At 42.6% G+C, this 17462-nt stretch overlaps 1 protein-coding gene across 1 annotated transcript in view; it reads right to left on the bottom strand.

Moving 5' to 3' along the window:
• LOC106751930 (protein eva-1 homolog C) overlaps nt 1-17462 on the bottom strand; it is a 182411-nt gene that overhangs the window by 47065 nt on the left and 117884 nt on the right. Inside the window, exons 4-5 of the mRNA XM_014633220.1 lie at nt 11854-12003; nt 7907-8050 (exon numbers count right to left, since the gene is read on the bottom strand). Of these exons, the coding sequence (XP_014488706.1) occupies nt 7907-8050; nt 11854-12003 (294 nt within the window). The remainder of the gene's footprint in view (nt 1-7906; nt 8051-11853; nt 12004-17462) is intronic.

Raw genomic sequence — 17462 nt, 5'->3', positions numbered from 1 at the left:
CCCCCCCTCCCTCCACGGATACCATTTCGCAGTGGCGGTGTTTTAGAAAAAAATACGCATTACCGAAAATACGGCGATCGGTTAACGCACGACCCGCTCATTATTTATCAATTAAATACGTCGCTGGCAGCGAAACGGATTGCAAAGCGTTTCATATCTCGCGATTCTAATGAAAATATATCGCTGTGACACAATGTTACCGATATATTATATGCATTCCCGTTGATTATGAAGGAAGATGACAGGACCCGAAAATTAACAAAGAGATCGGTGTACATTGTGACGCCGCGCGTGCGGATTATATCATCGAAACATAAATTATCAGCCAGCGTCGGGATAACGAGCGCGTTCAGCGTGAATTAAATCGATTGCATTCGCCACATGGAGGAATATTTTTCATTAATGCGGTCCGGATTAACCGCTGAAATTCGAGGGATCATTACCTCGCGGCGGACGCCACGATGTAAAGTAGCTATATAGCCGACCGCCATCGAGTTGGCACTTCGATCCCTAATTAGCTCGGTGGCTACGCGAGCGCTTGATTTTCTATCGTTGATTGACACGGCTCTTCAACCGCGTGTCAAAATTCAATTGAGACGAATTGCGATAATACGTCGACCCTTCGTTCAGCAGTATTATGCGTTGTATCGATGTCTTCTATTATCGCAAATCGAACGACCGCTGCGTAAAAGCGGTTTAACCCACTTCGAGATGAGTTATCTTAAAAAGCCTCGGAGATATTTGAGAAATGTAAGAGAAGTAACAAAGACAGGAAACTCATAAATCGGGGAAAAAATGCGAAGCTCTGAACGAATACAGGATTGTGCACGTGGAACTTGTAATTGTCTTTTGTTGAAGTTATAAGAAGCGACTTTGGAGTGAAATAATTTCTCGAGAACTGGTAATAAATGGTTCTTTTAAAATTCTCTTTGATATCTTCGAAATCGCTAAAAATATCGGAAGAAGTTGAGTAAGAATGATTACTGTGTGCCCAATCTATAAGATTAAGAAAGTCATTTGTTAGAAAAAAAAGAGGTGTTACTCATTCCTATTAAGAATCTTGCGAAAATCGTTCGATAAAAATTTCAGAGGTAACTTTAAAAAAGATTCTATGATAATTATTTAAATGGATTTGCTTTCCATATCACAAGGGAAATAAAATGAAAAGTATAAAATAAAATTTCAAATCCAATACATACAAATGCACACACACACACACACACACACACACACAGGCGCATATACACATTACAAATATTACGTATAAAAGTTTGAAATATTGTAAAATATATTTTTCACGCTCATTATACTTTATATCTCGATGAACGATTCTTATAAAATTGTAAAATTAGAGGAGACAGACTGTCGATGCAAATCCTCTCGCGAAATGATAGGAAGAAAAAACTAGTCGCGTGTATGCGATGGGATAGAAATATATCGCGTGTTTAATTCGTTTTCTGAACCGACCGGTATCAAGCGGCGTATTCGTATCGTGGGATTAAGCAACGCATTCATACGTCGTTGAACATCGACTGATTTGGTTCGACATAACCAATGTGCGTACATTCACTTTGTCAAGAAGATCCCATGTGTAAAATCAACGGATGATTCAGTTTGTTCCCGGGAAATGGATGGTGAAATCCGGCGAATTCAACTCTCCTATCAGAGAGACGTGATAATAATTAATACACCGCGCATGGACTGAGGGGAATTCTCAAGTTGCTCATTCTTGTCGTATGTAACACCCATCTAATCACCACTACTATGATTTATGATTAATTAAGCGACATTATCCGGGAAAGTTTACTTATGCAATATTTAATGATCCGTATCTCAAGTTTGTTGCACGATTAATTGTTTGATACCGGTAATGGTAGACGTCGGATTAAAGAGAAGCGTCGAGAGCAACGCGAGAACATATTGAGTCTCAATTACATTATCTATAACAATCTAATATATTAATAAAAAAAATAATAATTTCTATTCGATCAACGAAACTTCTTTAAGCATGCGTCTTATGAGAAGTAAAATGGAGTGACATGCCGTAAATTTTTCCGCGGTATCTTTCGAGCACAATTTTGAAAATCGTAATTTTTCTTTCGCCCAAAGAAGTTAAACAACTCGAAATGCTGCGATATTAAATGTACGAGTCAGTGATGGAATAAATTCGTGATTTACGCGAAGCGCAGCCTTGAAGTAGTTGCCGAATGAAACCAGAAATTGCTTTATGCGACGTTATAGACGTAGCGTCGCGTTCTGCTTTCTATAATTTATAAAAGTTCGCATACCATCAGAAAACGTGCTTTGAATATTTTTCCTCCTGAAGTTTACCTTACTTGATTTCTGCTGGTACAGCTTTTTAATAGCTTTCTGCTGTAAATAAGTCCGCTCGAGAGAGAGACCCTCTTTACTTCGCGGATATTACTTCGCCGGCAAGTATATACGTTTGACTTCAGTCGGGACAATTAACCGGACTTTAATGTGACAATTAAAATTTTTATGATCTCGTGCTACGAGGAAATTTTGCGGACGTAATGTAAGCCCTTACGTCATCGAAATTCTCATAAAATTTCAGACAACGTCCAACACTCAACGCGTCTCGTTAACATGACGGACATTTCCCGGTATCGCTTTCACGTTCTGCTTCGTTATTTCCTCTTACCCCGCAGTTATAACGATATTCACCCGGATAGTCAGCCGATATCAGAACTGATTAACATATTTCCGATGTCAATGATCGATCGAAACTCGATAAGACTTCGCAGGACACAGATTTGCAGAGCTTCGCTTCCAACTTGCGTGTACCTGACTGTCTGCGCTTAGCCAAGGGACTTTGATGTACATTGATAATTCATGCGGATCCAATTACACTTTGAGATCGCCCGATAATTGTTCCGGGTCAATGCCCCCAGTCGTTGAGAATCCGGCTCGAAGAAGCCGACGAGCACGCTTCATAGAAAATGATACGAATGGAGTGGGAAGTGCGTTTGATTTTGTCCTATCGTCGGGTATCGTCATCCGATCGAACGCAACTGCAGTGTAAAGAATGTTTCCGGTTCTCTCTCTCTCACTCTCTCTTTTTTTATTTCTCTCCCCCCCTTTTCTTTTCACCTCGTTATATATTAATTTTATTTCGCCAATACACAATGCCCGTGGTCTTAATAAGCGGTCATGTATTATTTTAGAACAATGTTAAATAGTCACGCGTTACGTTGCGCTCGTTAAAAATAATCCTTGAATATGGAAAAGAAGTCAGAAATATAATGCAAAGCAAAAATTTGATGTGCTCGTTGCTGCACACAATTCGGGCTCTTTCAAAAAATATGCGTGCAAACTCGCACGATATACGCGTGCTCTGTTTATTAGAGCCCGTATTGCACTGAAACGCAAGTGAAATTAACAACGCGTATAAAACGCGAGCATAACAGACGTGACCTGTAAAATATAACGAGCGGCTCATATTCCCGCTTTTATCGGCACATTTTTGGCATTAATTTACCAATAATATGTGTGTTATGTGTGTACTGATAATATATCGCGAAAAGTAACGTAATACCTGCACAAGGACACAGGCGAGCACGCACAGACAACCTATTTCTACGCAACTCGATTTTCTCGTAAACCGGCGATTTACATTCACCAGGGCGAAATTTGATTCGCAAGATGTCTGGCCCTCTTATCGCGCCGGCTTATTATTCTTCCAGCTTTTTTCTCTTGGCAGCGAGTGCGCATACATACATGAATAAAAAGGAGAGCCCTTACTATACCTCGGACAAATTACCTTAAACGTATAATTTAGCGAATAAGCATTAGCAAGTGGTATTTTAGAAAAAGAGGTCTTCTCTCTAACACCATTCTCATTCTGACATCCGAAATTGCGGCGAATTCACTCGCAGGTCGCGTGGTGTTTTTAGATATTATGCAAAAACGAAAGCTCATCATAAAGAGGAGGAATAATGCATGAATATTCAGAATGCACCGGACGGGCAAATAATTGATAAATATGCGTGTCATTTTTCTCAAAGTTTACGCGGAAGATTTTTGCGATAAATTAAGTTAATAGGGTATGTAAAAAGCAATGCACAGATACAGCAGCGCAATGAAATGAGAAATTATCGACGTCAACAATTATTTAATAAAGTCCCGCGTTTCGATCCTCTTCATCGTTCGGGTCCTCTTCACAGAAATACAAACATAAGTTGAATAGGCATTTGACTACATGAAGATTAAGATTTGAATGGCGTGCAAACGGAATAAACGTTATATGGTCTCACGCATAAATTACAATGAAGTGAGACGAAGCGCAACGGTAAATGTAAAATTGTAAAAAAACGGTCGTACAACCGTAGACCTTATCAAATAAATTTTAACTTCGATCATTTCTCACTTCATCGCGCCAATACATCTGTATATTAGCTCTTATGTGCCCTTTTAACTTAATTTATTGGTAGAAAATCAGACGGTCTTTTTATCTTATCGATTTTCACAATATTTTGATCGCAACGACGACGGAATTAAGAAGGGTCTGTCTATTTCCGCTCTCGCGTATCAACGAACGCGCATATTTTATTGGACGACGAGGAGAGACCGCGAAGAACCATGCGTGACTCGCGGCCAAATTAGAACGGCAAATGACGGTTCTTTTTTATCCACTGACTCAACACAGTCGTGATAACAGGAACCGAAGTGACATTGACTAATGAGCTCGCATCGGGCATTCACAGGCACATGCAAATGCGTTCTAGGCTACGTCGCGCGAATCATAATCCGCATGCGGCCGTTTACGGTCGGTAATTTGACGTGCGACGAGCCACGAAAAGGACCAACGATCTCCTCCCACCCTCTCGACGCACGGGACGCTTTTCATTTTAATCATAACTAGCGGGAAGGGGGTGGGTTCCGCAAGCAGCTGGAAAAATCACGCTCCGATCCGTTCTTAATTAAAAAAATTTTAATTTAAAAATTTCACTAAGGAAACATAATATGCGAAATATAAATTCCGCAATCGTCGCACGCGCGCGCGTTTCGGAATGCGAATATGATTATCGTATTAACCGCCGAGCGCTATCTCTCTCTCGGAATTAAAGAAGAATATTTTAAGTCAACTTCGGTTAACGATATTAAACTCGAATATGATGATATTCATTATGCATAACGTTATCTTGATATTCGGCCGTCTTTCGATTCTCCACCTCCTCCTCCTCCTCCTACTTCAGCTTCTGCTGCTCTTCCCGTTTCTATCATTATTAATTCTTGAAGTAAATTTTACAACGAAGAATTCACGAGGCAGTCTCACGGTGGGGATAAATCTTACACTCTTCAGGAAAAATTACGGAAAATTATTTTTATAACACACTCTCTTTCTCCCCCTATCTCTTTCCCACCCTCTCTCCTTGTCCCACTTCCATTCCTTTGTTAAAAGGGTAAAAGATGGTTACGATTAATTTAAACAGGGTATTTCGTGCGGAGAAGTAGTACAATGTTACAAGAGCCCGCCACGCTGTACGCCGACAAAATGTACGTGCGCGGGGTACGCGTAATTTCGCTCGCGAGAATAAAAAAAAAAAGCGCGGGAAGTAACACGCGCCGCGGCGGCGGTCGCTTTTTCGTTGCTACTCACTCGCAGATAGCCGGATAAGCGCCTCGTAAGTAGTATAAAACTTCCCCTTTTTAACGTCTCTCAATTCGCGCGCGACTTTTCGCGAAGAATGCTACCGCGCCGCTGTGACTCCGCAAAAAGGATTTTTTCAAGACTTTCGCGAGAGGAAGGAGAATTTGTACACGAGAACGGCGTATGCTCGCTCGACAGAAACTCGACGAAAACGACGCAAATTCCTTTTCCTTTCCGTTTCTTCTTCCTTTTTTTTGTAGACGCGCAAACTCATCTCGCACCGCTTATTCTTCCTTCTTTGTTTTCTAAAGCTACGATAGGCTCGACTTGAAATTCTGATTCTACATTAATCCTGCGAAAACTGTCGAACTTGAAGGATCAACGAAGTCTCGAAATATAATATTATACAGACTGTTATTTTATTTTGATATTATTATTATTATCTGTTTATTTACGAGAAGATTCCTTTTGGCACGTCGATTACAAATAGAAATTCAATATATAATTTTGAAAAAATGAATAAAACAAAAATGAGATATAAAAATCTACATTAAAAAAGATTATAAATTTTCTTATACATTTTTTATGATAATCGTCTTAAATAAAAATAATGACTAAAGGTCGGTGATATTAATTTTTTATTCATGATTTCCCTAAACAATGTATTAATTGTGCAATTTACTCGACACTATCTGCAGTTGAGTAAGTCACATAATTAATATACATTATTAAAATGAAGAATAAAGAAAGATTAAATGCAGATACGCTATTAAGACAATCAAATGAATTAGGCCGAATAAATTAAATTAAATAGTTCTTAAAGAAGTCGTTTCTTTAAGCGAAAGAAGAACGGCGGTAAACATTCGCCGCATCGAGAAAGGACAGCCGGTGTAATGTTACGAGTTTTTCGAATTCGACGGAGGGAGGACCAGCGGCGGATTAATGTGGAACCGAAATATCGACGAGTAAGTCTCGCCGGGAGCTCTCAAATTTCTCGGTAAAATCGGCGCTCGATCGGCGCTCGATCGAAGCTCCCATGTAAAATTATTATTACGAATAGCCATGCGTTCCAGGTCTCGCATAAACGAACGCGGGTAAGCTCCCGCGGACTAAAATTGCATCTCGGATTACAGCAGCAGCGGAAATTCTAGCTTTTTCGTCCGAGGGACATACCGTCCCTCCGACGTATAACGCCGTGGCTGGAAATACTCGCTCCGGCGATGCCACTCGTTAGTTTTCGTCGACAATTTTCGCAACGGTCTTTCGCTATTCTTCGCGACGAACCGTTTCCGGGTAGAGTGCCCATTAAAAATGTCGGGGAAGGAAGTAGGGGTGGGGGGAGAACGAAATAAAATAGATTCCCGCCCGGACACTGAGGAGAGGAGACCGGCGCCGCGTCATTTTGTTTAAAGCTGTCGCTGCTGACTCGTTGCTGCCGTTGCTGTCGAGTCACTTGGCGAGTCTCGCAAATAAAATAACTTCTCCACGGAGAGAGGCGAGAGCGTTCTTGCGCTCATTACACGCCATTGTGCAGCGAGCTCCAGATAAATCCCTTACCGAACGCGTTATTGCGCCGCCATCCGTAATATCACTTTTTCTCGCGACTTTTCAAGTCGCCGGCGCGTCGCGAGACGCTGAATCGGTTTGCGCTTACTCGAGAAAAGAAACGCTCACGAATTTCTCGCGTGACTTTGCATAGTTATTCACGCGTATATACAGCGGAACTTGCGTTCTCTATTTCGCCATTTACAATATTGTCTCACTGTTCGACTGTCGACTCGTTCAGCGGCTCGATTTGCAGCCGTGCTGTGTACACACACCGTGATACGCGTCTCTTCCAATATCCCAGTGAAAACCGCGCGTCCAGCGATTTGCATTTGTAATGATACCGAATCGCCGGGTATCTTTTAATCGATCATTTGCCAGCTACACGCGAAATTAGTGTCCTATTCCGCGTCATAAATGGCGCAATTTTGCTTTAATTAGCGCGAACTGAAATTCGAAACGCCAAGGTCCGGAATTACGGGCGCAGAGGCCCGAATATAAAACTCACCTGCGACTCATGGTTGTTCCATTCTGAAATTCACGCGAGTGTCGCGTCATTTGCGGCGCAAGAAATAGGATTAATCTGGTTCACTGATACGAATTCGTAATCTCAATTCTCGGAAGTCCGATCTGACGATCGGAGAGATGCGCTCGTTTGCGTCATTGAGAAAGTCACATCGCGTATTTAGCGATTCCGTCGGTGAATAAATGATAACGCGCGGGGAAACAAGAAAATTTCTCCAGACTCACCGCAGGTGTACACGACTTTGAGGTAGGTCTTGCTGTCCGGTTTGCAGGGGTCGCCAAACGTTGTGCTGTTAGCCACCACCGAGCATCGTCGTTTGCCGTGGCATAATTGCATTACGGTTTCCGTTGCGAACGTTACCATGCAAGCTGCAAATATAACGGTGAAAGCATCAAGAACGGTGCGCCGTGTAATCTCGAAAAGTAAAACACGCCACGAGAAGCACGCCACCCGCATATTCGCCGTCTCTTTCTGCGCGAAGTGTATTAGGCAAAAGTTACAGAAGAGACGACCGAACACTCGCGTACTTCACAATGATAATTTTACGTCGGGGCGCGTGCGGGTTGCTTTTAACGCGCAAATACACACTCGCCGATGCAATTCCGGGAATGCGGTTATCCTTTTATTCTGATAGAGATGTACGGCGTTCGCCGTGTTTCTCCTCCGTGAGAAACGTCTCGGAGATTCCGCTCGTGCTGTTTATGATTTAGGATGAACGCGATGCGCGCTGTTTCCGTTAGCGAAATAAGATCGAGGGGATGAGAGGACGCCGACGACGACGCGTACACAGTCGCACGGTGGGAAAAAGAATAAGAATTTATTGATCCGACTTCACGCGGACTGACAGAAGAGAAGGAACCAGAGAGAGAGAGAGAGAACGAGGTGAGGAGAGTAGGGAGTTTCCGATACTCTTTTGTGCGAGAAAATGTACGTCGCGCTCACGACGTAAGACGTGACGACGCGGCCCGTCGTCTTGTGAAGGGATATCAAGGCGACCGCGGGGCATTCACGGTGAAGCCCGAAAAAGGACCATTATAACGCGGCGCCATTCCGCAGATTTTATTCCTTATTGTCGAACGACAAGCAATCGCAAAGAGCAATCAACCCTCTGCGTTAGAGGGTGGGCTGGATTGACCTCACGAGCGACTGGCGAATGATGAGGCGACAAGTGGACCAAGGAGTTGCGTGAGACGATGATTTATTGGATCATCGCAGGAGCTTCACGAAGAAGCTATTCGGACAGCTGTGAAATCGGGATTTCTTTTGCTTACGGGAAGGGAAAGAGAATGGATACCTCCTGTTAAGCGCCGAGGAGGAAAGAGAGGGGCGGAGAGATACGTAGATAAATAGATTCCGTTCCCATTTCTCACTTCTCCATTTATTTCCCCATGAAAGTCAGCTCTCGGGGTAACACCGAATCTCCCGCTTCTTTTCGCTGACGCCCGTAAATTTGGCAGCGGCTTCCCGCGTACAAAGTTTGCCAGGAATCTAATTGGGATCCAGTTTCCGATTTCCGTAAATAATGATGGGTTCTAACTGGGAAATTTATGCAGATTCTAGTTAGAAATATAATGTTTCAAACATGTGATTCTAAATGGGAAACAGATCCTATTTGAGTCATCCTCAAAAATTTTGTCCGATTTCTATTTTAGGAGTTATTCAACAATTTCATCAGACCACGAAGAGGGGTGGGTTTATTAGCTCGCATGATGGTCTGTGATAGCGGAGAAAAAGGGAAATAAAGGCTATGGGAACGTCGCATGGTGTAACTTTGCATGCGCGTAGTTATGCATTTCGCTTGCATTCGTGACACATTTGGTTACATCTTGGGAAAATTTTGAAGTTTTGACATGAATTTGTGTTAATAATGAAAATGTTAATTTTTTAATATTTATCCTTTTAAAAGCACTGTTACTTTTACTAATCAAAATTGTAAAATAATGCAGTCTAATAAGTATCATAATGCAGCCTAACAATTATCATATGTTTTTTTAGCTTCTGTTTATTCTACGTGAAGGTAGAAGAGGGAGAGTAATTCCACATATAATATTGGAAGGGAGTCAAAATGCTTTATGGCAAAATATGACGAAGAGGAGGAGATGGGAATATAAAAAAATACTTAAATTCCGCGTGACGTAAATGTTGAATGTGAGCTCCTTCGCTATGATTGAACAAAATATACCAAATATTTTAAGTATTTACACTTTACATATACAGACGTTACACGTTAAACTTTAGGCACGTTAAGCATAATAACATTAAAAATGTAACTTAATTTATTAACTTGTGAATGTGATATTCAGTTAAACTATTACAGCCAATCAGCGTCGTAGAAAAGTAGTTGCATGTTTGAAAAATGAGACTCCCAATTAGCGTCGTAGTGGGATAACCTGTTTTGGAACAACTCTGGGTATTCTAATCGGAATCTAAGCTGTGCTATGGACAAATCTGGAGAAATTTCTATGAGGCTTTACGATGTACGTGCACGTGGATGATTATTACAGCGGTCAAAACGATACGGAATTATTAATGTCACGACATTCCCAGACAGCGGACGTGGCGGAATCGTCCGAGTAACACTTCACGAAACAGCTAAAAGCACGACAATGGTCTTCACGGCGCGCCATTCCCGTTTATGTTCTCTCGTTTAGTGAGCGGGTGGAGAAACTCGCGTACTTTCGCAGGGGCTGATTGATCAGACGGGGTGAAAAGCCATCGCGGGAGGGCGCGCTCGACGAGAGAACGTTCGATCGCGAGTCGAAGGAATTTACCTTGAAAAGTTAAATCAAAGCGCGACGCGTCTGAGGAAAAACGCGACCGAGAAACGCGCGGGAGTTTCTTCGGCTCTCCCTTTAAAATTAAAAGTTGCCGGCAACGCGAGAATGCGAGTAACGACCTTTCTAGACGTCAGACGTCATATTTTGTGCGCGAACGCATCTATCGGTCATTGAATTATCGCAGTCCATCCGTCCATCCGTTCATCCGTCCGTCCGGGAAACGGAAACATTTCTTCTTAAACCGCGACAGAACTCACTTTAATTTCCTCTTCCTCGCGTCGCGCGAACCTCGTCCAAAACTTCGACGACGAACGTGGCGGGAAAAGTCGCAATCTCGTCGACGAGGATGACAATAAAGTAGGACGGACATCGACCGGGGGGGAGGAGGGAGGGCGGACTTCTTCGCCGAAAAACTCATCGGCGAATAGAAGAAGAAACGGACGGCGAGACTTATCGACCGATCCCGCGGTATCGTCACGGCATCGGCAAATCCTATAATATGTCGCCCCGACTCGCGGAGATGGCTTTCGAGAGATTTATGTTGTCCTCGTCGTCGACGACGGTGCCGATGCGCCCGATATCATTACTTTAATGACACGCGTTATTTACGCCCACGTAAATACTTAACGTCAACTGTAACTTCGAAATGTCGTCGCGTCATTATTTCCCGCGCGGTAAACGACGTGCCCCCACGAAACGAGGACGGTGATATAAAACCGAGATGATATCGAAACAAGAGAAGAGAGCGCGCAAAAGTTCGTGGTTGCGCTAAAGCTCGGGTTTATGCTCGATTACTTTCTGCTCTAATAACGAGTAATGTGGCACCGAGCAGATGAAAAGTGTCATAAATATTACACAATCGAGATAAACACGAAGAAAAGTTTTCTCTCTGCCCCCTCCCCCCCCCTTCTCTCTCTCTCTCTCTCTCACTCTCTTTCTCTTTTGTATACGTTGTATAATGTCTCAAGAATAAATATATTTCTCTCTGTCAAAATGATTTATTATCATATACCTTGATACTGTTATAGATATTTAGAAAGGGAAAATCGTCGGTTTTAGTTTTTCTGATACGGCTGGAAAATGTTGAAATGTGAGGCAGTCGAAACGGTGAATTTGCTGACCGATAGAATCTCGAAATAGCAGATCTCGCGCAGTTACACGCACGGCGATAAATCATTTACTAAACACCGGTTGACAGTTGATGCGCCTCCTCCTCGTGAGGGATGCGCAAAATTATCGATCGTTAACAAAGTCGAGGGCGGGAATGAAAATTTCTGGAGTGCCGCTCTCCGTCGTGGAGAGTCAATAATCTCGACGGATAGGAGCGAATAAGATCAAGCGTCAGAATAAACGGATGAATACAGAAATGTCGTCAATCGACGAGGGGTACTTACTCTCTTCCTTCACGCCACGCGGCTGCGGACACTGCAAGGACTCGTATTCCGTTCTGCCAAAGGACGCGCTGAAAATCGCCACCCTCTGCCCGGGGAAACAAACGAGATTGATAACTTCGTTCTCGCAGGCCACCTTACTCCTGAACTCATCTGAAACCACAAAATCGACGTTTAATAAAACGGCCGTCTCACCCTCGTGGCGCAAACTGCAATCATGTTCGCGCAACGCCGTTTTATAAAGTATACTTTATTAGTGAGCTCGCGTCTCATCGTCTCATGTCGAGCGAGAGAGAGAAAGAGAGAGAGAGAGAGAGAGAGAGAGACAAAAGAGAGAAACCTCAAGAAACGGAAAAACTTTTCAGCTGCCGAGAAACGGGACAAATAGCAAATTCCGCGGGCTCGAATTCCGCGGAGGTCATTTTTTACGAATGGGCGTTTCCTCAAAGTAAAACAGGTGCTGTCTACTCGTCTCGTTACGACACGTTGCATTCACGAATTTCAATGAACCGGAATGGCTCGCAGCTGCCGATAGTATGTTTTTGCACCGGTCGCAGTGCAGAGATCGCGTCGCACCGGAAAGTTTCTTGCGGCGGACGTAGTTTGCGACCTTACGGATTGCCGGCGTCTCGCTTTTGCGCCGATATCCCGCCGTATGATACGTGATAAACAAAAACAGGCCGGAAAGTAATGGGATTTCTGCGGATTCACCAATTGTGGACCGACAGTACCACCCATCCGTTCATCATGCCGACTTGACCAGGTAAAATTAATTAACGTCGATACACAGGGGAAAAGATTTCTTTAGATTTAATATACGTGTTTATCTGACTTGGATTTGTTTAATATGAACAACATAATGTCAAATATCAAATATCACCGTTTACTATTTGTTAATGCAATATTAAGTGAATGATTATTTATATATTGTGGTTTGTTTAACATATATTTTTGCGTGGTTACTATTCAAATTTAATTTTATATGTACGTATCGTCACTTATTTATTAATTATCGTTATTCATTTATATACATTTAACAAAAGCTTTTAATTGATCTCGACATAGCGTCTCCGATACTTCTAGACTCCGTAATCATTAGCTGCAAATGAAGAAAATATTATTATCATTATTATTTTGTTTGAATTAAAATGTTGTTTCACTAGAATAAAACTATGTCGTTTGATAGGAAAAACAGTGTTATTTAGAGAAAATAATGTTTGGGTTTCAATAAAAGAAAAATATATTTCATTATATATCAAATATTATTTCGCTAAAATAAAGAAAAGTTCTTGAATATTTTTCTAACATAGTGTTACTTCCTTCAAATAATTTGTTACTTGTGACAACTATTATAATGTTTGAATGCAAGTATAAAAATATGTTTTTATTCGACGCAAAGATATTTATTACTTGACAAACCAAACAATCCCGTTTGTCGGATCAAACATTCGTTTGTTTGCACCATTCGAAAAGACAAATTTCAATTTAAAAAATTTTATTAAATCCGAAGAAACTTTTCTTTCTATATGTAAATAATCCATCATACTCCTGGTGCAACTGTTACCAGTGTCTTCCCGATTTTTCTTCGTCGTGTTTCGTCAAATATGAGAGCCTTATCGTCGATTAACATCGACGCGAGTGGACAGCAATACGATAATCGCTAGTCGAGACCGTTGAGCCCGTTGGGAATTGTTCACAAAGTGCCGACTCAGTGCGGCAATTATCAAACTGAGTTCGCATTTGGTGTAAGCTCGATATTTGTTAGTGGACGACGTTGCCTGCAAAAATTCTTCGCAAACTGCAAACTCAGTGCATCGATTATCAATTGAGTATGTATTCGGTCGATACTTTTCGCATACTTCGCAATTGTCGATGCCGAAATCGTATCACCATTTCTACTTCGATTCAGAACTGCACTGAAACCCACGTTACGAAAAGCTCAAGACAAAAAGCCTTTCACGAAACTTTCTAAATTTCTTAGAAGGAAATGTCACTCGAAAAGTAGAGTGACCACCGAGTCACTCGAGATCGTAGACACGTAGAATAGATTGTGCATCGCCATTGAAGAGCTGAAGCTGAGATGGAAGGACAGAGATATGTTAACAGTGGAGTTTTCTCACACGATACTGTAAAGAGGCCGATTTAAAGGAAGCAGAGGAGTGAGAGCAGACACAGTGAAGGAAGAAGAGAAATATTGTGTATTTGCTTGTATGAGACGGCATATGTTGCAATAAATAATACACCAGTATGCGCACTTGCAATAATTAATTCATAATATTTGTAACTATGTGCCGTTTTTTCTCTTTCCTTCTCCCCACCAACATAATTAGACAAGAAAAGCATTGCCTTCTCTTACTAACGCCGGCTTCAGCCCTCCAATGAGACTGTTCAGTCTATTCTACTCATCTTCTACGCTTGAATTTGAGTCCGACTGTTCATTCGTATAGGATAAATTCTTCCCTCGGAATCGTCGAGTGAATATTTTCACTCGAAACCGAAGAGTCCGACGTGTACATCCCCGTCATAGGAATATATTCACTCCAATTGAAACATTCGCTCGTATCGAGTGAGAATCCACTCTAAGTTTGAGTGAAACATTCACTCTTGCGATTTCGAGTGGCAATATTTTCGTCATCGCTCTTGAGTGAAAATACCCGTCATACTCTTCACTTGTTTCGAGTGGGATCCGAGAAATTTAGAGGGCGCGTCCTTTCGTTCTTTTTTTCCTCACGTTTTACACGTCCTCGTAGTATCCGCGCGATTGGACGTAATTAGCGATAAAAATTCCCGACGTCCGACGCCACCGCGGGGGAGCGAATTTGCCCGCGTTCGAGTGCAACGAAACGCCGGTGGTAACTCGTTGATATATCGCGGTTTTGTTGCGGTGAGAACAACTTTGACCATAACCCACGATCCCACCGGCGGGGCAACATCTTTTCATACCGCGGCCATGTTTCTTACCCCGGCACGGAAGTCGGCGGGTGCACTTATGCTTGAGATAAAGTGTTATGCCCCGCTTTATTGAGTCGACGATTTACGGTGGTTGCCGGCGTGTGTTAGCTTTCGAAGTTCTTTCGCCGGCGGACCGCGGCCGACGGCCACCGTGGGCACTTGTCTAAGATTTAACGGCGAAATTACGCGCGAGAGACGTCGCGATAGTCGAGATCGTCGACCTGTCGAAATCGACTCGGCCGACACGGCTGACGTCGCCAATCAACCGCACCGGATAATCCTGACGAGTGCAACTCCGGTGATTCTCGCCGCCGGTAGAAACATCGGCTGACCTATTTTTAGTTTCATCGTTTGTATCGCGCGCATATTTCCATGTCCAGCCGTAGCAAACAGATGACCAGCCGCTAGTTTTTCTAGATTCACGCATCCTTTGTTTCCCCGCTGCGCATGTATGTATAATCAATATCGTATTGCAGCCAACAAACAGGTGTACATTTGGTATAACTTTGACATAACGACAGTTTGGTTGTAACTAGAATTGCATTAAAATCGTATCGATATACGCAGCAATGGCGTGTCTTATATTTTATATCGATATTCACGCATGTATTAATATCGCGTTAAATATTATACGGAATGCTTGGACAAGCAGATTGTGTTTAGGAGGTCTGTTTCCCTTTTTTATGTACGCGTGTATATTTGCACCGTCATAAACATCAACAGGCCTATCGTATGTTTTCCCTATCGTATCTCAATCCCATATTTTCAGTTCCAACCCTCGTGAATTGTGTTTCTTTTTTTAATTCATATTTCTGTAACCAGCACGTGTATTTGATTTCAACTAACGAATTGACTTTCTGACATTATTTTGTTGTAACCACAATTGTGTACTTATTGCAAACATATACCAACAACCATATAATATATATTTATTGTAAACATATAATACCACAATTGTTTATTTATTACAAACATATAATACGTGTTAAATATATATTTGACACGGGCTTAAAGTGGATTGATCAATTGTAACAAATGGTCTGTCCGTTTTAGTTGCACCAGTCAGCTAAAAAGAACAGACCAAAGAAGACACCGAATATCCCGTGTTTTTGGCCTCAAACCTAGTAAGTTGTGTTTTTTTAAATTCATATTTCACTTATATAACCAGCATGTGTGTATCTGATTTCAACGAGTTGACCCGCTGATATCATTCTACTGTACTACAATTCTATATTATAAATATATCAAATATATATTAGAAGAACTCATTCTCCTATAGCTGTACCATCGGAAATCATAAGCTAGCCTAAATCAACCGTTTTGGATTTGCGAATGTAACGAGCGATGCTTTTACAAAGTGATGAGGGAGTCTGTCCCAGTTTCATCCGATCTTCCACATCATCGTTCTTGTTTTCCCTATCGTATTTCAATATCCGTATTTCAATATCAGTATTTTTAGCTCCAACCCTAGTAAGTTGTGTTTTCCTCGTACTCATATTTCGTTCGTATAACTAGCATATATGCATCCGGCTTCAACTAACGCTGATATCATTCCATTACATCATAATTGTTTATCGCATATAAATACTAACGTATAAAATATATATTAAAAGATTTCATTTTTCCGTGGCTGCATCATCGACAACGTTGGAAGCTAACTGAAATCGACTGTTTCGGGTCTGCGAATGTAAGCGAGCGATCGCGAAAGATGCCTCTGCGAACTGATGGGGTAGTTCGCTCTCCCTGGTACGGCCAATCTTCTACGTTATCAACATCAGATTACGTCGGTTCGCGCATCCCCGGGAACTCCCTACGTAACTGCCCGTGGCGCGCTATTATGGCCACGTTACATGCAAAGCAAAAATCGCCACGCGATACCTGCCGGGAATCCCCCGAGGCTCGTATCTACCTGGAAAGGCTCAGTACTCTCCGGACATATCAAAGACCGGAGCGTCAATGGCCCGTGAAATTTCGCTCGGAAGAGCGGATCGTGGTATAAATGCGCGTGTAAGAGAGAGAGAGAGAGAGAGAGAGAGAAAGAGGGAGCCGTAAAGAGCGGAAGGGGGTGAACGAGGCGAGCATAGGAGGGGTAGAGAGAGAGAGAGAGTGCTCGCGGAACTTCCTTATTGCCCGTAAGAACCTCCGCGGGGGTCATGTGAGAGAGAGAGATGTCCAGTCTGGAGGTTTAATTGGCAAAAAAGAGGAAGCGGCAGTGTAGCAGGAGCAGAAGGGGGGAAGAGAGGTAATTCCCTCGACGGCTCGGACCACTCGAAGCGACAATGGAGCCGGCTCCTCGCTTTTTCAGCAAAAGGCCGGCGCTTCGATCGACCTACTTTTTCCGACATCGATGGAATCTCTAGTTTTCACGTATGTTCCTGTGCACGGGCCTGAGAGAGAGAAAGAGAGAGATGGGGGAGGTAGGAAAACGCAAGCAAGTACGTGCCCTCCACCTATGAGAGGGCACGTCGACACGACCGGATGTACGTCGACGAATGGAATTCTCCTTGAGGTACGTCCGGCCCTTTTTCGAGCACTCCGCCGGCTACGGACGCGAAAATGCGGAGAAAGAATACGTGTCGTGGGTGACCGACAAAGCTGGGGAGGTGACAAGGAGGGGAATCTTATTAAATTCTAAAGCGAATCGCAGGGCTAGCGATAAT

The sequence above is a fragment of the Dinoponera quadriceps genome, unplaced genomic scaffold (genome assembly GCF_001313825.1).
Source record: "Dinoponera quadriceps isolate SergipeBrazil2010 unplaced genomic scaffold, ASM131382v1 scaffold316, whole genome shotgun sequence".
In the NCBI taxonomy this organism is placed as follows: Eukaryota; Metazoa; Arthropoda; class Insecta; order Hymenoptera; family Formicidae; genus Dinoponera; species Dinoponera quadriceps.
Note: the sequence above shows the minus strand (reverse complement) of the source record. Positions and strands in the feature narration are given on the sequence as shown.